Consider the following 22,620-nt stretch of genomic DNA (forward strand, 5'->3'; position numbering starts at 1 on the left):
GCCACGTCTCAGTCTCAAAATATAATAAAATCATTTTACATAGCAAAGTCGGTTATAATTATTAAATAGTATATAAGAAGGTTAAGGAGTGCATTAGAAACTGTGAAAGTTTGTAGTTTTTAATATGAAAATATTATTTAGCGATCTTGTGAAATGTATTGCCCGTTATTATTAATTTTGTTTTCAATGGTCAGTTATTATTACTTTAAATCATACCTATGATGAAAAAAGAATTTCAAAACACTTTTGTGATTCGACGTGAAACATTACAATACTAGACCTGATTTAATCATTATTTGGTAATTTTCGCCACCGTTAAAGTTAATTTGCCGATTTGAAGGTACCGAAACAACTCGGTGTGCTATACGTCCCACTGTTCAAAAAATACTACTGTTATATTTAATTACATTATCCTTAGACTTGTTTATAGCATATTTTCTAGTGCACTACAAGTTTTATTCACACTATTTTGTACCTTAGCATATGTATTGGGTGAATACGCTGATAATATTTATTTAGCATCTTGCAAGCTTGAAACAATATAACACGAAGTCGGTGTTGTTAATTAAATGCCTGAATATAATTTATTACGTAAACTGTAGTTGACAATATTGTGTCTGCATTTTATAACTACCAGAAGAGTATAGGAACTAAAAATACCCTTTAACGGAATTAATTACTTTCTTTTCACATAAGCCGCTCCTCTCACAAATTACTATTTTCGTATGAACTATAAACACGAAACCTCTCAACTCTACGTGAAACACTATTATTCCTACATTTTTACCATTTTATCATACTGAAAGTATTTGAGCGAATCTTAGGTGAATAAAATACGTTTCAATATGCGATACAGCAGGATCAAACCTAGCCACCAACGAGGGTGGGGAGTAGGCCTAACCTAAAAGTCACTAAATGTTTGGAGGAAATGCTTTGTGTTTAAAATGCGATACAACGAAGGTTTAAAATAACCATCAGACTACTGTGTATTTATCAGCGGCATTCTTGTGTATTTTCAACCTTATCAATGCATGTATTTTATTTTTACAAGTGATTTTTTTTTTATTACACGTATGGAAGCTGAAGGGGAAATGAGTTGTTTTTAGAAGTTTAATAAGCCACACGCGTATAGGTGTTTTACACTTAACTTTTACACAGAATAATTAACTAATGTGATGTTATCTTCTATCTAGTTGAAATATTACGTTATTTTGTCCTGACCTTTATTTTTTTATTAAGTGATACCTACGAAAAAAGTAGGCAGATTGGCAGTTTTCTTAGTAGGTATGATATATTTTGGTTAACTGAGTATTGTGCACTTAAAAATAACGAGAAAAAAGAATCAATGTGTCTTATTCACATGAAACATAGAAACTAAGCATTTATTTATGCGGCGTGATTATTATCGGAAACAAGTTGTTTCGAAGTTTGTTCAGACAGAGAAAAACATAACCCTTTTTTAGATACATCGTATAACTCACATAAGTAATTTCTGAGTAAATGTAATTAAGGAAAAACCTTAAATTTCACGAAAATATATTATTTAACTCATTTGAAAGAATTATTTCCCAGTATTAAATGAAAGTTACACACGTAGTCGGCTGTATGACGGGGTTATGACTGACAAGCCATTGCGCCTTACGTATGACGGACATGTCGTAGCTAAGGCGTCTTCCAGAAGGCGAAAAAAGATCCATGCTCGCTTTTAGTAGCGAAGCGTCATACCGATGACGGGCGAAAAAGAGAACCATGCTCGCCCGGCGGGTGCAGCTTCCTCGGCCGCCATTCACGCCGTCCGGGCGGGGTCTCGCGCGCCGTCTTGATTGTGATAGCCAGTGGCGGATCCAGGATTTCAGTTTGGGAGGGGCTTGACCCAGCTGAGGCTAGGCCTTATCAAGGCAAACACTTAAACAATAATGGACGCATATGCTTTTGGAGGGGGCTTGAGCCCCTTAGCCCCCCCCTCTGGATCCGCTACTGGTGATAGCTCTCGGTACACGTCATTTAGTAGTAGTAGTAGTAGTAGTAGTAGCAGTAGTAGTAGTAGCAGCAGCAGCAGCAGCAGCAGCAGCAGTAGTAGTATCAGCAATAGCAGTATCAGCAGTAGCAGTAGCAGTAGCATCAGCAGTAGTAGTAGTAGTAGCAGTAACAGCAGTAGTAATAGCAGTATCAGCAGTATTAGTAGTTATTTGAGGGTCTTTTCCTGAAAAATTATTACACTAACGGTCTTGCATATGTTGTCTCAATTTTTTTCCCCAGCAGGTATGTACTAAAAATAAATATAACGGAAAAAAATACATGCAAGTATTCGTATTGTTACGTTATAATAATGTAGGGAGAGAACTGGGTTCGTAAAGGGATAGCACAATTAAGTTTTATTACAGTTTTATTGATCATTAATATTCACATCACTAGTAAATAATCTTACTTAAAAATGTCCAATCACCAATTACTCGCAGTTGATGTTTATTCTCAAGTCAGTCAGTGTCTGTAAAGTTCACTCCTTACTGGGCCGCACTCCTCGCGCAACTCCGTCGCCAAAAACTCTTGCGGAGGCCGGGGTCCCTGCTTAAGTAGTCTGTGGCGCCCTTCTAGAACTGACGAGAGCATCTGGGGCGAGTCGCGTCACTCCGCGCTCACCACACACCCGAAGCATCGAGAATGGCGTGGCTCGCTCACGCCACGGCCCGCGGAATTCCCAAGGCCGCTCAGCGATGGACAACAGCGCCGAGGCAGAAGGGGGAGGGGGTAGCCACGACCCTTGTAATGCGGCCAGGCACGCGTGGCAGCGGGCCGCACGTGACGCCTGCGGCCTGGCAGGGCCGCCAGCCAGCTCCGAACCTGGCGCGCGTCGCGGGCCTGTGTGCCTTCGTGACAGTATCTATAATTACGTGCGTGGCAGTTCACATCTCGACAATAACGCACAGTGAAGACTATCTTGTGAGAAAATCTGCGAGCCAACAAAAAAAAATGCAAGAGCTATCGGTGGGAATTTAAAGGAAATTTACCTTTATTAACACAAATGAGGAATCAGCCTTCAGAATGTTATCCGACGGCCAAGGTCAAGGTCGGAACCTCGCGCGAAACTTTAAACTGAAATAAATTCAATGCTGTTTTTGGCATGGCTTTTTTTTTTTCAGAAAAAAATATGGCTTAATCATTCATGGTTGCTATTTTTAAGTAGTTGTGTCATAATCAACTGAAAATTATACGCAGAGTTTGGTGTTTTCGACATAAAAAAAATTATAACGCGCGCGTGCGTGTGTGTGTAAAAGGGGGGGGGGGGGGGAGGGGAGGGGGAAACAATTTCTAAATTAGCGTTATGGGTGTTAAAAGGAAATAAAAAGGTGTTTTTTCACGCTTGTTAGAACTATGAACCACTTTTAAAGGGAATCCCTCTATAAACTAAAACGCAGCAACTTCGTCTAGCTAAAGAGGTGGAAAGGTAATAGGCAATAACATAATGTTCACGGGGCTATAGTCCCACTTCAACGATTGCAGCTGAAAAGATCACACTAACCACTTCCCAGTTTCTGTTCCACAAGCGGTGATTATTCGTGTACATACAGTTAATTGAAAAGTATTCGTCTACGAGCTTGCTTGAGAAGAGACTTTATATATATAATCACCTCTACTATATGTTTCAAATAAGACCTTGAATATATACGCAAAATATATTGTATTGTGGAATAGAAGTAAATAACACAAGAGAACGGAAACAGAAACGCAATAGTATTCGACTCGACCACTTCGCTGATTGCATTGAAACACGCGTGTAGAATCGAGGCAGCAACGTATCAGGTGCACCGACTCAGTGTCTACTTGAGTGTCTGCGAGTAAGCCACCAACTGCACAGTAGAGTGAACGAGACCAGAGAACGAAATTATGGTCGAAACGAAACGCACTACCAATGACAAACGGGCGGAAAGTCGCAACGAAAAGATCGCTGAAACTACAGGGATACCACGAACAGCAGTAGCTAGTCTTATCCCGAGATAAGAAACTAGTTCATTTGTGATGACTAAACCAAGAAAGTTGACACGACGTGAAGTGAGAAGCATGGTACGACCGGTGCAGCAAAATCAAGTTTCATGCTTCTGAGCTTCGACCTGATGCAGAAGCTGCTACGGTCTTTTATAAGTAAAGGAAACAAGAACAAGAGGCTTGCTTTCGCAAAACAGTGTTAGCAACCCACTGTAGATTTGGCGGCGAGTGTTCTATACTGATGACTGCAAATCTGCTTATTTTATTCATCGGACAAACGATATACGTGGAAAAAGAAAATACCAAAAGGGTGTAATAACTTGCAGACTACAGTCAAGTTGGAGCGGAAGCATAATGATTGATATGATGTAGGTTGACAGCTGGGACAGATAACTATAACGTTATATGTACCTGAAAAGATGGACAACATAATGTGTCTATACATAAGCAGAACATGAGGCCTAGCGTACAGAAGCTAGGCACTGATAGCACCAATTTCTTTCAGTGAGATAATTTTTCGAAGCATGCAGCTAGGGTCGTCAAGGAATGGCTACTGTACAATACACCTATGTTCTGCAAACATCACCCCCCAGTCGCCAGACTGAAAACCCAGTGAGCTCTTATAGCCTAAAATACTCACAAATGATTACTTAAAAAGGAAATGCCATTAAGTACTGAATTGCTGTGAGTAACTTTTTTTTCTGGACGAATACTTTAGCATCGTCCATTCGTAAACGGGTTTCAATTTTATTTTTGTTTATTTCCAGAGATATTTCAGATATATTTTTAATAATAACATAATTTACAATTTCAATTAAACCACATAATGTGCATCAAAAGGCACTTAATTGTAGTATTCACATATTAATTGAGCTTTTCATTGTCAATGATCAGTGGATGGATACTTTAGCGATCAATCTTACGAATTGTAATAACACATACCCACACATGCGACTCACTCATCTATTCAAATTCTAACCCACTTCCAGAATAGCTAGGAACTTGAAAATTTTGCCATCTTTATAGATCTCAACCTGTGCTCACGTGGAAATAATAATAATAAAAAACAACTGATTACTCATCTGTAGAACCACTGGCTGACACTATGCTCTCCCAAACTAACTCGCAGATAGCTTTGGCCCCACAATCCATGTCCATGACACAGCCACACCCGAATTTTTCACCCATCATAGGGACGATGCGTCATCGGGACGACACGTCATCGGCATGACAATTCGCCACTAAGAGCGAGCATGGATTGGAGTTGTCTTTCGTTAAGGCGTCGTCGCTATGACACGCCCGTCGTACGTATGACGTTCATTTACCCCGCCATACAGCCGACGTGTCTTTCATTTAACACGGAAACTATTCTTTCAAACGTGCTCAACAATATACCTACTCTCGTCAAATTTAATGTTTTTCCTGAATCCTATACACTTAAAAATAATTTAGAGACGATACATGATGGATCTAAAAAAAAGCCAGCTTGGGGGCCCTGCTAGGTACCAAACTCTAGGTACCAAACTCTGGAGCCAGTGTGTGGGCCCTGCAAGGTACCAAACTCTGGAGCCAGTGTGTAATCCCTGCTAGGTACCAAACTCTGGAGCCAGTGTGGGGGCCCTGCTAGGTACCCAAATCAGGAGCCAGTGTGGGGCCCCGCTAGGTACCCAACTCTGGAGCCAGTGTGGGGCCCTGCTAGGTACCAAACTCTGGAGCCAGTGTGAGGGCCCTGCTAGGTACCCAACTCTGGAGCCAGTGTGAGGCCCTAATAGGTACCCAGCCTTGGAGCCAGTGTGGTGCCCTGCTAGGTACCCAACTCTGGAGCCAGTGTGGGGCCCCGCTAGGTACCCAACTCTGGAGCCAGTGTGGGGGCCCTGCTAGGTTCCCAGCTCTGGAGCCAGTGTGGGGCCCCGCTAGATACCCAACTCTGGAGCCAGTGTGGGGCCCCGCTAGGTACCAAACTCTGGAGCCAGTGTGAGGGCCCTGCTAGGTACCCAACTCTGGAGCCAGTGTGGGGCCCCGCTAGGTACCCAACTATGGAGCCAGTGTGGGGCCCCGCTAGGTACCCAACTCTGGAGCCAGTGTGGGGCCCTGCTAGGTACCCAACTCTGGAGCCAGTGTGGGGCCCCGCTAGGTACCCAGCTCTGGAGCCAGTGTGGGGCCCTGCTAGGTACCCAACTCTGGAGCCAGTGTGGGGCCCTGCTAGGTACCAAACTCTGGAGCCAGTGTGGGGCCCTGCTAGGTACCAAACTCTGGAGCCAGTGTGAGGGCCCTGCTAGGTACCCAACTCTGGAGCCAGTGTGGGGCCCCGCTAGGTACCCAACTCTGGAGCCAGTGTGGGGCCCCGCTAGGTACCCAACTCTGGAGCCAGTGTGGGGCCCCGCTAGGTACCCAGCTCTGGAGCCAGTGTGGGGACCTTGCTAAGTACCCAGCTCTGGAGCCAGTGTGGGGGCCCTGCTAGGTACCAAACTTGGAGCCAGTGTGGGGGCCCTGCTAGGTACCAAACATGGAGCCAGTGTGGGGGCCCTGCTAGGTACCAAACTTGGAGCCAGTGTGGGGGCCTGCTAGGTACCAAACTCTGGAGCCAGTGTGGGGCCCTGCTAGGTACCCAATTCTGGAGCCAGTGTGGGGACCTTGCTAAGTACCCAGCTCTGGAGCCAGTGTGGGGACCTTGCTAAGTACCCAGCTCTGGAGCCAGTGTGGGGGCCCTGCTAGGTACCAAACTTGGAGCCAGTGTGGGGGCCCTGCTAGGTACCAAACTTGGAGCCAGTGTGGGGCCCCGCTAGGTACCCAGCTCTGGAGCCAGTGTGGGGCCCTGCTCGGTACCCAGCTCTGGAGCCAGTGTGGGGCCCTGCTCGGTACCCAGCTCTGGAGCCAGTGTGGGGACCTTGCTAAGTACCCAGCTCTGGAGCCAGTGTGGGGGCCCTGCTAGGTACCAAACTTGGAGCCAGTGTGGGGGCCCTGCTAGGTACCAAACTCTGGAGCCAGTGTGGGGGCCCTGCTAGGTACCAAACTCTGGAGCCAGTGTGGGGGCCCTGCTAGGTACCAAACTCTGGAGCCAGTGTGGGGCCCTGCTAGGTACACAACTCTGGAGCCAGTGTGGGGCCCTGCTAGGTACCCAGCTCTGGAGCCAGTGTGGGGCCCTGCTAGGTACCCAGCTCTGGAGCCATTGTGAGGGCTCTGCTAAGTACCCAGCTATGGAGCCATTGTGAGGGCCCTGCTAAGTACCCTGCTCTGGAGCCATTGTGAGGGCCCTGCTAAGTACCCAGCTCTGGAGCCATTGTGAGGGCCCTGCTAAGTACCCAGCTCTGGAGCCATTGTGAGGGCCCTGCTTAGTACCCAGCTCTGGAGCCATTGTGAGGGCCCTGCTAAGTACCCAGCTCTGGAGCCATTGTGAGGGCCCTGCTAGGTACCCAGCTCTGGAGCCACTGTGAGGGCCCTGCTAAGTACCCAGCTCTGGAGCCACTGTGAGGGCCCTGCTAGGTACCCAGCTCTGGAGCCACTGTGAGGGCCCTGCTAAGTACCCAGCTCTGGAGCCACTGTGAGGGCCCTGCTAAGTACCCAGCTCTGGAGCCACTGTGAGGGCCCTGCTAAGTACCCAGCTCTGGAGCCACTGTGAGGGCCCTGCTAAGTACCCTGCTCTGGAGCCACTGTGAGGGCCCTGCTAAGTACCCTGCTCTGGAGCCACTGTGAGGGCCCTGCTAAGTACCCAGCTCTGGAGCCATTGTGAGGGCCCTGCTAGGTACCCAGCTCTGGAGCCACTGTGAGGGCCCTGCTAAGTACCCAGCTCTGGAGCCACTGTGAGGGCCCTGCTAAGTACCCAGCTCTGGAGCCATTGTGAGGGCCCTGCTAAGTACCCAGCTCTGGAGCCATTGTGAGGGCCCTGCTAAGTACCCAGCTCTGGAGCCATTGTGAGGGCCCTGCTAAGTACCCAGCTCTGGAGCCATTGTGAGGGCCCTGCTAAGTACCCAGCTCTGGAGCCATTGTGAGGGCCCTGCTAGGTACCCAGCTCTGGAGCCATTGTGAGGGCCCTGCTAGGTACCCAGCTCTGGAGCCATTGTGAGGGCCCTGCTAGGTACCCAGCTCTGGAGCCACTGTGAGGGCCCTGCTAAGTACCCAGCTCTGGAGCCATTGTGAGGGCCCTGCTAGGTACCCAGCTCTGGAGCCATTGTGAGGGCCCTGCTAGGTACCCAGCTCTGGAGCCACTGTGAGGGCCCTGCTAAGTACCCAGCTCTGGAGCCACTGTGAGGGCCCTGCTAAGTACCCAGCTCTGGAGCCATTGTGAGGGCCCTGCTAAGTACCCTGCTCTGGAGCCACTGTGAGGGCCCTGCTAAGTACCCAGCTCTGGAGCCACTGTGAGGGCCCTGCTAAGTACCCAGCTCTGGAGCCATTGTGAGGGCCCTGCTAGGTACCCAGCTCTGGAGCCATTGTGAGGGCCCTGCTAGGTACCCAGCTCTGGAGCCACTGTGAGGGCCCTGCTAGGTACCTAGCTCTGGAGCCACTGTGAGGGCCCTGCTAGGTACCCAGCTCTGGAGCCATTGTGAGGGCCCTGCTAGGTACCCAGCTCTGGAGCCATTGTGAAGGCCCTGCTAAGTACCCAGCTCTGGAGCCACTGTGAGGGCCCTGCTAAGTACCCAGCTCTGGAGCCACTGTGAGGGCCCTGCTAGGTACCCAGCTCTGGAGCCACTGTGAGGGCCCTGCTAAGTACCCAGCTCTGGAGCCACTGTGAGGGCCCTGCTAAGTACCCTGCTCTGGAGCCACTGTGAGGGCCCTGCTAAGTACCCAGCTCTGGAGCCACTGTGAGGGCCCTGCTAAGTACCCAGCTCTGGAGCCACTGTGAGGGCCCTGCTAAGTACCCAGCTCTGGAGCCATTGTGAGGGCCCTGCTAGGTACCCAGCTCTGGAGCCACTGTGAGGGCCCTGCTAAGTACCTAGCTCTGGAGCCATTGTGAGGGCCCTGCTAAGTACCCAGCTCTGGAGCCATTGTGAGGGCCCTGCTAAGTACCCAGCTCTGGAGCCACTGTGAGGGCCCTGCTAAGTACCCAGCTCTGGAGCCACTGTGAGGGCCCTGCTAAGTACCCAGCTCTGGAGCCATTGTGAGGGCCCTGCTAGGTACCCAGCTCTGGAGCCACTGTGAGGGCCCTGCTAAGTACCTAGCTCTGGAGCCATTGTGAGGGCCCTGCTAAGTACCCAGCTCTGGAGAGAGTGTGGGGCCCTTTTAAGTACCCAGGGTTGGAAAAAAAAACAGTTTTTTAAAAAAAAAAAATAAAAAAAACATGTTTTTTATTGTTTTAAACTGTTTTTTTGTTTTAAACAGTTTGTCATGTTTTAAAGAGTTTTTTTAAGTTTAAACTTTTTTGTTTGTAATACCTATTAATTTTAATCAAAACCACCACAATATGTTTTGCACATATGGTTTCAGCAGAAGTCCCATCAGGTGTAAGGTATATTGCTACACATTTTTGAATATGGAATTCCCTAACATTGCCCGGTTTTCCCTGACTGTAGCCATTCAATATTATTAAGTACAAGGCAAAAAGTTCACCATTCAAGGAATAGGCTACTTATTCAGTCCCGTAACACTAAAAGAGATTAAACCTCTAGTATTGTGGATTGTTTTGGAGAAAAGTACTCATCATGCAACTCTGAACCTGGCACATCAGTTACGCAGTGCAGTGGCTTCGTCAGCAGGTAGTGAACTTTTTTTCTCCACATTCGGGTTTTTGCATAGTACTGATAGGAACCGGCTAGGAACAGAGAAGGCTGCCAAACTTGTAACTGTTTTCGTGCACTTAACTAAAAAAAACAAATTTTAATTAGGTTAGATGAACTTAGTGGAACTGGCACCCTAAAAGGTATGACTGGTTTGACCCCAAGCAGTGCTGGTATTTTATGTTTACGTGAGGAATCTGTTTCACTTCAAAACTTCTCATCCTAGTCTGGATATTTATCACAATTGGTAACTTACAATGAGACAGTGATGCTTGCGATGAAAATGTCAATATGCAGTTTTGGTTTTCGTAAGAAATTAAACTTTTAAAATACATATAAAAAAACACGTTTAGAACAGAATGTTTTAAACATTGTGTCTTAAACTTGTTTTATTCAGAGTGTATTGTTTAAAACAATTTTGAACATATTGTTTTAAACGTGCCAACCCTGTAAGTACCCAGCTCTGGAGCCAGTGTGGGGCCCTGCTAGGTACCAAACTCAGGAGCCAGTGTGTGGGCCCTGCTAGGTACCAAACTCTGGAGCCAGTGTGGGGCCCTGCTAGGTACCAAACTCTGGAGCCAGTGTGGGGCCCTGCTAGGTACCCAACTCTGGAGCCAGTGTGGGGCCCTGCTAGGTACCCAGCTCTGGAGCCAGTGTGGGAACCCTGCTAGGTACCTAGCTCAGTGTTCCCACCAACTTGTTTCAGTAAATTTCCCTGAGTTTTCCCTGTCCTATAATATATTTTCACTGTGCTAAATAAAAAAAATATATTATATAATATTGCATATTCAATGTACATTCACAAAATATTACAAATATGTACTGGTTATTCTTTAAGCCCATTACATATTTTTCTTAATTTTTTAAATTTTTATGTCTAAACGCTCTTTTTGTTTCTCTATTTCCAGTTTTTTTTATTTAGAGCTCTTGAATTTCTAGTCTTGCGTTTTTTTACTTCCTTACAATATCTGTCCAACTTCTTGTCCTCTTCTTCATTTTGACTTTTTTCTCCAGGGCACCTTTGTACCTTGAAGCTGCTCCTCTGGCATATTTTATCATTTCCTGATCTACTTGAATACAATTTTCACCACCAGCATTACTAACTCCATCCCAAACACGTCGCAGGTCAATCAAAGATTCCTCATGGAGATTTTCAAAAAGCATCTCCTTATTGATGGAGAATCCAGATTCCACAAAAGCATTACCATGTGAGAGAATTAATATAATTTTCACTGCAAGCCATATATCTTTAAACTGTTCTTCTCCACTCAACATATCTGCAAAAAAAGTGTCCAATCTGTTATTGTGTACATGAAATGATGTAAGTTTGTCAGAATTGATAATAGAAACAAATTTGGTAAACTGAACACTAGCTCTACAGATTGAAGAGCAGTTAGGTGCTTGGCAGACATAAGAATTTGCAAACATGTATCCATGCTTGTCCTACACTCTTCCTGTTTGTCCAACAATTTTCTAGGGTCCAAACAAGAAGCAGCTTTAACCATTTTGTATTTTATTGGGCTATGTTCAACAAGTTTCTTGGCAACCTGAACCATGCATGTTTTGCATTGTTAGGAACCTTTGTTTCTGAAGTTCTTTCACATTAACCACACCTAACTCATGCTTTGCAGCAAATCCAATTTTCAACTTTGAGAGTGGAAGTCCCAGACTTACATCGTCCAAATTAATATTAATAAGCTGATATGCAGTTGTCTGGCTGTTGGCTGCAGTTGGCTTTCAAAATTTCCATCTTAATGAAACGTCCCAGCAACTCTCTTAGCAAGTCCTCCAATTCCTTATGCAGAAATGATAACATTGGTTTCGATGTTTGGAACTTCTTTAAAAATGGTTCAAGTGAAGAAGCCATTGTCAGGAAAAAACTCAGCTTAGTTAGCAACAAAGGATCCCTCAAACAATCCTTCACTTTCTCAAAAGAAAATGTAGCAGGTAATTTACTGGTCTTAAAAAAAACTTTTCAAGTGAGGAAAAATTTGTATTGCTCTTTCACACACTGCGACATTTTCCAACCACCGACAATCACAAAATTTGATCGGAAGAACACTGCAACTTGTAAATTGTCTGAAGTCTGATCGTCGAGCAGGTGAGTCTTTGAACACAGAATATATGGCCCTTAAAAATTGAACAACATCCCACCCAGTCTTTCTAAAACCCATTTGAAAGGCACCATGAACAACATGGAGACCACAAGATCCCAGGTCTAATATATCTGGATCTTCTTCGCACACCTTAGTTTTTGCCTTCAATTTTTTCATGAACAACCAATTGACATTCGGCCCATCCATGGATACTTGTACAATTTTGGATAGTTCCACATCCTTTAGTCCCTGTTGAAACCCTTCTAAGAGATCATCTGCTGTAGAATGGCCTAAAAATGAAGAATTCCAGTACCTGGTCATTACTTGATTTTTGTTGACGTCCCATATACGTACAGCTATGTCCATTTATTGTACCTTTGATACCCTATTGAAGGATTCATCAAAGCACGCAACAATGTATTTTGTGGATCTTATTTCATCTGTAAGTTTGTGAAAAAAATATGGGGCAAGTCCATAAGTAACTAAGTATGCAGTCTTGGTACTACTACTAAGCTGCATTTCTTGTTCAATGGAACTATCTGGAAACATTTTAGCAAACAAATTGCTTATTCCTTGTTGGCTATTAAAACTGTCTTTTTTCATAACAACATGTAATGCCCACAATATTTCTGCCTTTCTGACATTACTGCCTCCTTGAAAATGTATTTTATTTACCATACCTGAAGATGCCTCTTTGAGAACACTGAATGATGATGATGATGATGATGATGATGATGATGATCCAGTTAACAATGAACAGGATGCTGGTGTGCTGGATGCTAATTAAGAATTTGGTGCTGTGGAAACACTTGAAATAATTGATCCCTTCGTTTCTTGGTGATTTAAAGGCTTTGTTAAGTATGCTGACATAGATGCAGAAATACTGCTCGCAGTAACCAACTGTTTGTGAAATTTCCCTTCTTGATGGCTCTTCACAGACTGCCTACCCATACTACGCAAAGAAAATACCTTTTTACACAAAATACACTTTGCACTATTGTCATCACCCTCAACATGACGTAGCCACTTTTTCCAGTCAGGAAACAGTGATCCATCTAGCCAAGCAGGATTGAATTTAGACATTGTGAATGTCACACAATTATCCACTCAGCCTAGGCCTAATGTAGAGTAGCAAAACACATTCGATACTGAATCGCTTAGTCTCACAAGTTTCACCGTGATTTCATTGCACAATTAAGGAAACTGTGCTAGCACACACCCGTGAACGTTACCTATATTTCTAATGAGAAAATAATAAGAGGACTGCCGTTGATTTTTTCTGAAATAAAAAAAACACTTCTCACAATTGACTAAAAAATTTCAAATATGTATATTTAAATGCTTCTGTGGAACTCTTGACTCAGAATAACACAATGAGTAACTATTTTCGCGGTGTTTTTGTTGTGTTTGATAGGCAAAAATCTTGTCATGAAACCATAATACTACCAACTACACAAATTACAGTGATACAAAAAGCTGCAGCACTTTTGAAAAAATATACATCTAAATAAATGAAAATACGTTCCCTAAACAATTTTCAAAAAGTTTCCAGCGTACCGGATACTTCAAAGTTATGACACAAACGGCCAAAAGTATACGAACTACGGTGCCACCATTTTCTACAACTGGCTTGGCGCAGCTCGGCACGGTCCGGGGCCGCCTAGCATGAAATTTGGCACGTCACAGCTGTATGGTGAACCAAACTTTCCTGGGACTCGTGGCTTATCTATTACTTTGATTTACATGTACAACCCGCACCCCAACTTTCCGATTTTGATTTAAGAAAAAATGTGCTTGTGATACATGTATTAATCAATATATATAAATATATATATATACACACACACACTGTGATTGCAGCACAACAAATTTCCCTGAGATTTCCCTGAGTTTTCCCTGTGTTTTTGACCCATTTCAATTTTCCTGAATTTTCCCTGTTTTCCCGGTCATTGGGAACCCTGCCAGCTCTGGAGTTAAGCCCGCCGCACACGGTACAATATTCCTTACAATATTGTAAGCTAGGAGTCGTACTGGCTCTACTACTAGTTTCTTCACTCGAATTCAAACTGGATACTAGTAGCTGTATGAGCTGGGCTACTGGTTTTGCGTAATAGACTGCGTCCTATTTTCGTTGCTTGGTGTGTTCCAATATTTAAGGAGTGGCCAATCAGAACTCACGAAAAAAGCATGAGGGGTTGTTTACACTTTTAAGCACGCATGTCGTGATAAACATGGACGGAAAGAAGTGGAATAGTGACCAACTCCTCGTTTTAATAAATGCATACAAAGAAGAGCCTTGTTTGTATGCAGTACAAAATGTGAATTATCATAATAAAAATTTGCTGTGGAGAATATTCTCTTAACAAAACTAGTATGGCAGCTATAATCGTGTGCAGCAGAAACTTGTAGCGCACCTAGTGTTTCAGCTTGTAGCCTACACAGTACAGAAACCAGTAAGCATTCTAGTAAGCAAACTAGTAGAAAATATTGTACCGTGTGCGGTGGGCTTTAGAGTGGGCACCCTGTTAGGTACCCAGCTCTGGAGCTAGCGTGGGGCCCTGCTTGGTACCTAACTCTAGAGTCACTTCTGTGCCTGCCATTACTTAAAAGATTAATTAGTTTTGTTAAAAGTTATCTGTAGTTATATATTGATCACTGGAACGTGGGTCACTCACCGACTGTGCCCAGCGTGGGAAGCCCCACTTGGAGCTGACCAGGCGGTGTGTGTGCAGGATACCATCAACGACTCTCCTGTCAACTACATCCGTCCCAATGACGGCTGTGTTCATGGGGTTCGGGTACTTCCTCCATGCAGCCTGGGCCACTGTTTCCCATGGGTGACTGCAACACAGCAACGGACAACAGTTACAATATGAACAGGAAATACCGTCCCAGGCATGTGAAAGATTTGGTCAAGGGGCTAATAATTTTGTGAGGTTACTATTATTTAATGTACATCTTTTTTTTAAAAAAAAAAAAAAAAAAAAGTGGTTATTAACTTTAATTGATTGCATTACTTGTAAGATTTCCTGTGAATTATATGATCAGTTGACTCATAATTATCATCCTGACATGGTTAACACTATGTTTAAAAAAATCAACTGAGGCCAGGGTATTTTGGTCTCCTCCCCCCCCCCCCCCCTCCCAAAACCAACTCTCCCTCTCGATGACCCTCAAGTGAATATGAAAATTCCAGCAGAAAAAGCTGTAAAAACTCCATATTAAAAGATTATTTAAGAAATGAAATTTATTTTGACATATGTAGATATTCAAAATTTAAAAAAAATAAAATTTCATTATTGGTTTGATAAATGTACCTAATATACCTCCTGCATTTTATGTACAACATGAAATGGGTTATTATTTCTTTTGTATGTTATCTTAATTATTTTATCAACTGTTGACAAAAAACATTGAAATACTGATAAAAAATTTATAAATATGTTAATATTTTATTTACATTTTACCTTTTTGTTCAGGATTTGTTTATAGGCCTATGTGATATCTAGATATTCTTGGATGCATAAGATGAACTAGCACTAAATAAACCCTCAATATTGTGATAATAAAATTAGCTTTAAAACAAGTGAATTTAGGTAAAGAAAGTTTCTAAAATCACTATAATATGGTTCTACAAAATTACTTAAAAAGTGTGATATTGAAATTTTCAGAATTCACATCCCGAATAAAAAAACATGCAAGCTAAGATAAGAATTTATATGGCCTCTGATAAATATTGTTATTTTTGTGTGTTTCTTTACCTAGTGTTCATAAAATAATTATTATTATACTTGACTGAATTTTTAATTCATCCCAAAGCCTTGTCAATATAGGTTTAGGTATTTCATGTTCTTATAATTTATTTGCAGAGATAACAGTTAAATCAAGTTAGTTACATTAAAAATTAAATATAAGGATGTTTGAATTATCGAAAGTCCCGGGAAAAAAATGCTATTAATTCACAATAAACTTAGAAAATCTCCCCTGGAGTGGGGTTTTTTTTTTTTAAAAAAAGAAATAAATCTACTGTAAAATGTTTTAATTTGCTGTAATTTACCTTCTTTATAAAATATCACTAAGTAAAAAAATTCCAAAAAAGTATATTAATCACAGTGTAATCACAAATCCCCACTTCTTAAATGCTTCCTATAGAACAATAACAGAATTTCAAGGTATTTATTCCCCCTATGGAAAGAATTTTCAAAATAGTAAATTTAAACACTCAGGTTATGTTTATTCCTTTAAAATTACTTTTACAGAAAATTTTTTGTGGCACTCATTGCCCTTCCCAATAATAAATTTATTAGAATCCAGATGGCGTTAGAGTTAAAAATTTCTCCTTTAAGGGATGGTTAGTAAAAGAAAAAGCCCCCCACAATACCTTTTGTAAAGAAAACCGAAATTGCTTTATAAATTAATAAGCTCATAATTTTTTATAGTGCAGTAGTCAAACAATGATACCTACAGTGAAAGTCAAATATAACCATGAATGAATATTTAACGAATCAATGACGTGACTCCGTTAGCAGGATGATGACAACTGGTAACTGTGATGAGTGGCTTTTCTCATAAAAAAAAAAACTTTGTTGTCTGTAAAGTCAGTTTACGGACGAAAGTTTAACGTGACGTCATAACAAAACATTGATGAAATGATTGCATACTTTATGAATAAAATTGAATCATTTTAATAATAAAAGAATAAATACTTGAAATTATACTAGTAATCATATTTTTAAAATGCAAGAATAATTAACCTTTATTGCCGAAATTGTTGTAGAAGCAATGAAAACCACATTAAATTTTCACTTCACTTTATAAACAGTCGACGAAACAGTTCACGTGTAGATGACTTGTAATTAATTTTAAAAACTGATGTTTAGCTATAAAGTTTAAATATAATTATGAACAAGTTTTCATATAAATAAACTGTAATATCTATCATCAATTATTTGAATCACCATTATTTTTTAGTCAATTGTAACATAACCTATTATTACTGCACTCGCCAACAGATGCTACTTTTTTTAATAATAAAAGAATAAATACTTGAAATTATACTAGTAATCAGATTTTTAAAATGCAAGAATAATTAACCTTTATCGCCGAAATTGTTGTAATAAGTAATGAAAACCACATTAACTTTTCACTTCACTTTATAACCAGTCAACGAAATAGTTCACGTGTAGATGTAAGTTGTGTGCTGCCGCTGTCTTTCTTCTCCTCTGACGCAGAGGCCAATAGAGTGGAAGAGAGATAGATGTGGCGCAAGCGTAAAATGAATGTAACGGGACACAGCATAACGGAACAATGAGCGTAATGGGACACAGCGCAACAGAACAATGAGCGTAACTGGACACAGCGTAACGGAACAATGCGCGTAACAGGACACTTTTTTGTGCACGCAGCCGGCATTCATCGATTTATTAGACGCTGTCACGTCAAAAAAATAATTTATTGCTTGGTTAAACTTCAAAGAGCCATTTTTAGATTCCCAATGGATTCTGAAGTCCTACTTGGAATTGGGAACTACAATAATGTTCACGGATATTGTAGAATTAATTTAATATATTCTATAGCATTAAAAATGAGGAAATATTAGGTAATATTCTAGAGTAGATGTTCTTCTAAAATTGGTATTTTTGAGTCCCTCTTATTCTATTTGATGAGTCTGTTAAACTGCATTGAGATATTTCAAGAAGTATGCTGGTAGTTTATAGATTGAATAGTTGGTTAGTTTAACTAAATTTTGTTAAAATTATCATGTTCCGGCTTTTCTGTAAGTTAATAAAAAAAAATTCAGAATATACTTTTATTGAATATTAAAGGCATTCCTCTATTTACCCTGTAAATATTACTGTAACTTAACGTAAAAAAAAAGGATTCGTCATTATGTGAATCAAAAGTAATAATACCCTTTTGTACGTCAGGTTACCTACTATCGCATGTAACAAGTCTGCACTGCACACCACCAAACTGCTAAAAAAATTCCTGCCAAGGGTTGACACTTGGGTTTGGATGCACAGTAGGAACTCAATTTTTTTTATTACATTATTATTTATGTTCCATTGAGTCACAATATTCATATACAAAATATACACGTTCTTATACATGGAAAAACCATAGGATCCGCAAAGCAATTAAAGCACATGGCGATGGCCACTTCACTGAATAAGCTATCTAATGTGACCTATAAACTGATTTCTCAGAAACCATTGGGAATTTAGAAACACCATTTTCAGTGTAAATAGATGAACACCTTTTGTATAGTATTCAAAATAAATATTTTTGAAATTTTATTATTTTATTACGGAAAAGTTGCAACATAAGAATATTAACTAAATTTTATGTACACTGTTAAAACACTTGAATGGTTGGTTGGTTAGCTACATTAAAACTACTGTTAAAACAATTTGCTAGGTTGGGTTGTAAGAAGCCTAAATTTTAAACCTGTGGTACATGATTTAATGTACCACAGGATTAATGTATTCAAGATCATGCCATAAGGATCAAGGGATTGACTTGGATACATGATATGAAACTTTTATGAACCATTTGAAATACTGTCAACTGGTGTGAATGGTTGGATAGGTTAAGTTACTGACACATTAACAAATTATTATCTACTTTTTGGACAAGTAAATAGAACTCAAAGATAATTTTTTAATCATTTTTTTAAGAGCAACTACTCTCTAGAAATTGCTGTATCATTGTCAACATGGTATATGTCCAAAAATGAATTAAATTTACTAAATATAGTGAACATTTTTCAGACTTCTGATATGCTGAGCTATGGAAACCTAGTTAATAAACATAAAAAAATTGAAAGCAAAAAAAACAAACTAATAAATTAAATGTTTCTGAAACCAATGTTACTAAAGGAGAATATTCAAGGGCATATCAAGCTACAAACGGAAAGGGGGCAGTTTACTGAATTCGACTTCTTTGACGGGTGAGGGAGTTCTTCGTACTGTAAAATAACTAACAATAACCAAATAAAGAACATAATTCATTACAAAATATTTACTAGACAAAATTTTCGGAGAACTTAAACACACAAACGAAGGCTAGGCATTAACCACTACTCCCCTAGTAAGTCCAAATATATGAACAAAAAAACTTAACTATAACTTCAACAGAAGCTTACATTCAATGACTCTACAAACAGTTAGAGGTGGGTCGAAAAGTATCAACCTGATACTTTGGCACTGATACGCGCCTGTATCAGGAACGGCAAACGAGTACACTTGAAAAGTATCAGAGACTTTAGTATCAGTTCAGAATTCAGCTGGAACAACACCACGGCCAATGAATACAGTACCCGATCGCAGATGACGGTCACTTGGGCGGAGCTTGTGAAAGGGGAGGGAGCAGGAACGACGAATAAGGGATAAAGAAGGGAAAGAATGTAGGGGAGGAAGCGCAGGGGAAGGCGTTGAAGCCTTGAAGGAGAGGCGCAAAGCGATATTGTTACAAGCAGGGCTGCCACTCATGGGTTTTTCCACCCAGATCTGGGTTTTTCCAATGGTGTTTGGGTTTCTGGGTTTTTAAATAATGAATTCCAACAATTCTAGGTTTTTTATAATTTTAATTATTTTTATACCTAAAACAATAATAAAGGTAGTAGCTACTGTATCTGTTGCAATATCTGTTTGATAAATGCAAACAAGTCTATGTGTTTCACACACAAAAATACATATAAACACAAAACTAGTTTTCAAGAAGCTAAGTCGAATATTAAATTAGACACATTCTTCAAAGAGGCTTGCAGAACACAAAACCAATGCAACAATTAACCTTCAAAGCAATCTTGTAGAATCAGACTCTGAATAAAGACTACCGTACATGATGCAGTTTTATAAAAACAATTACCGGTTTAAAGGATGCAGTGATGGTGTTTGTTTTGTCATGTATATATTTGTAGGTTTTTTTATGATATGTACTGGTCCAAGAGTTACTTATACAGCCATTTTGCTGCAGTGTAATTTTCTTGTATTGGTTGTATTTAACCGTTTTCAGTCTTGTAAGGTAATTAATTGTTTTATATTAAAACCAGTTATGTTTATATTTTTGAATTAGTACGCAAACATTTTCAACGATAGCATTTTAGACGCATCTGGGTTTTTTACCCATGTGTCTGGGTTTTTTTGTAGGTTATCTAGGTTTTTCATGAATATCAGAGTGGCAGCCCTGGTTACAAGTCGTTTTGTTTATTGTCCTACTTCAAAGTACGCTCAGTGCGCAGTGCGTGCACCGTCTCGTTCAATAATAAAACTAATGAAATTTTAATATTAAAAAGTACATTAATACAAGATATAATATTTATATTTGTGCACCTAACAGCTATGAAAATGCAAATAAATTCTCAGTTGACACTAATAACAGATGTAATCAACATATGGACTTTTTTTTTTTTTTTTTCAAAAACAATTAGTAACATTTTTTTTTATACATTAAAAATTCACGATTTTATCAAAAATAAAAAATAAAAAAAAAACAGTTAGGTACATTAGTGAGCATACTATATCAATGTTTTTTTAAATGTTTCTTCAGATTAGTCGATGATTTATAACTCAGTTTTTGTTTACACAAATTACAATTAGCAAACTCATTATTTTCCGTGAAAAAATTCCACACAAATGAAGTCTTTTTCGTGCACTTATCCATTCCTTATTTCACTATAAAGATACTAACTACAAAGCATGACAGCCGGCAACAATGTACATGGTGATACACGGCCAGGACGAACTGCAGTGAATGTTGAACTGATTGATACTGGCTGTATCAGGCGGGCATGAGAGTAACAGAAGTAGAGAATTACCGGGCGTGATAAATAATGTATCAGATTCTCCTTCCGGTCGCACGGTCTGCGTACGCGGAGCTTTGTTGCCTCCTGGGACCGTCTGATACAGATGTATCAGAGACTTGTACCTAGGTACATCACTGTATCAGTATCAGGTTGGGACTGATACCGAAAATTGCTGTCCCAACCCACCTCTACAAACAGTTAAGTTTCAGTAAATAATTTCCTAAAGTGAGCTGACATATAGGTTAAACTATTGTAGAAACTTTAAATTGAAGAAGAAAGCCATCATACATACTTGAACGTGTGCTCTGAAGTCCAAATTTTCATAACTTTTACTTTCAACTAAAATCCACATAAATTAAACACGAAATATTCAATAAAACATACAGATCTAATCTACACTTGTAATCATTACAAAAATTGTAATGGAAGAAAGCCAGAGAACAATTCATATGACGTAATCAACCTTCGAACATATTTATTTAGAGAATTTACTCTTCTTTAATTTGGAAACAATGACTTAATCAGCTGATAAAAGGCTTATCTGTTGGATTTGCCATAAAAATCAATGAGGTGGCCGGTTATTATGCTTCAAATTTTGTATTTTCTGTATTAACGGAAGTAACTAGACCTTTTTTTTATGTAAATTAATATGTTGACTTATGTGTGTTTCAAATTTTGATAAATGGTGCGTAAAGTGTGTGGAAATTACGTTATTAAGTCCGTGAATAGATTGTTTATATGGTGCAGCCAATCTTAAATTTATTTGTTTTTATAAAGAATGGGGGCTGAGCATGGTTGTATTATTTTATTTGAAAAAAGGAAGCTGTTTTCATTTTACAGGTAAGGTTGTTATACAATATTAGGTTTAAGTAGGGTGACCAAATCATAAACTTAAAAAAACGGAACACATCCAAGGAGGGTTTGTGGGCGATGCCCTCCAGCTAAAGGGTGGTCCGAGGGGCCTCCATCGAGACGTAATCATTGAAACATGCTCTTTTTTGCTAATTTGAGACCTATAAATCTTTTTCAATTTACCTATGAATATGTAATTTAATTTAAATTGTAAGGCATATAATAAATAAAAAAAACAATTTTGCCGTGAATATTTATTATAAGTATTATGACATACTTCAAAACATAATTAAACAAGATAACTAAAATTGTTAGTCAAAGTTATGTTAAAAATATTTAGGATTTCAATTGGGGATATTTTTCTTTCGTTCCAGCCAATTTTAAAACCTCTTTCTTTTCTAATTATAAAGTTGTAAAAACTATAACAGTCGATTTTTAAATTGTAGAGTACCTGCAAGATTGCAGAAAGGGTATCCACTCCCATCTTGTTCCTTTCATCCGTCCATTGAATGTTCATAAGCGAAAAGATTCTTTCAGTATTACCATTATGGGCAGGGATCGCAAACACATACTGGCATATCTTCAAAAATTCAGAGTGCTATTCTGGCCTGGTAGGTAGGTATGCGTTAAAAAAAACCAAACCCATTTTTCGTGATACTGAGGTAGTTTATCTTCATCAGTCCTGTAACACCCCTCGTGCCTCAAAATTGAATTATTTTTGAATTAATTAAAAAAGTGCCTTGGAAACTTGCGGGATAAAAAAAAATAAGTTAAATAAATTGATTTACCAGAGGCGACACGAGGTGGGGAACAAACAAAATTTAGGAACTTCCTGTAACAAGCAAGGAGGAAGTTGGTGGGTCGTTAAAATCAATAAATAAAAACTACACGATTAACTTGATCTATAGTTTCCCTGTTTTATTTGCCCTGATGAATTATTTTGTTTCCATTACTTTACATACAAAAGGTTTTAACAAGTTTCAAAGAAGAAAAACGAAAAGGGGCCGGCCCGCGATTATTTAAAACAATTTACATTCTTAGTTTGAAATATACACATTTGCATTATGAGTTTCACACCCAAAATTGGATGGATCCGATGATTACATTGATAATTAGTTCTATTCGTTCTACATGTTCTTGAGGAAAACACTGGTCGCTGGTGGGTTGGTCA

At 40.2% G+C, this 22,620-nt stretch overlaps 1 protein-coding gene across 1 annotated transcript in view; it reads right to left on the minus strand.

Annotated features, from left to right (window-relative positions):
• Window positions 1-21,080, minus strand: part of LOC134537855 (protein slowmo) — a 32,701-nt gene extending 11,621 nt beyond the window's left edge. The window contains exons 1-2 of the mRNA XM_063378733.1: window positions 20,890-21,080; window positions 14,467-14,632 (exon numbers count right to left, since the gene is read on the minus strand). Of these exons, the coding sequence (XP_063234803.1) occupies window positions 14,467-14,632; window positions 20,890-20,921 (198 nt within the window). The 5' untranslated portion in view covers window positions 20,922-21,080. The remainder of the gene's footprint in view (window positions 1-14,466; window positions 14,633-20,889) is intronic.
• Between the last annotated feature and the right edge of the window lie 1,540 nt (window positions 21,081-22,620).

This window comes from Bacillus rossius, chromosome 12 (genome assembly GCF_032445375.1).
Source record: "Bacillus rossius redtenbacheri isolate Brsri chromosome 12, Brsri_v3, whole genome shotgun sequence".
Taxonomy (NCBI): domain Eukaryota; kingdom Metazoa; phylum Arthropoda; class Insecta; order Phasmatodea; family Bacillidae; genus Bacillus; species Bacillus rossius.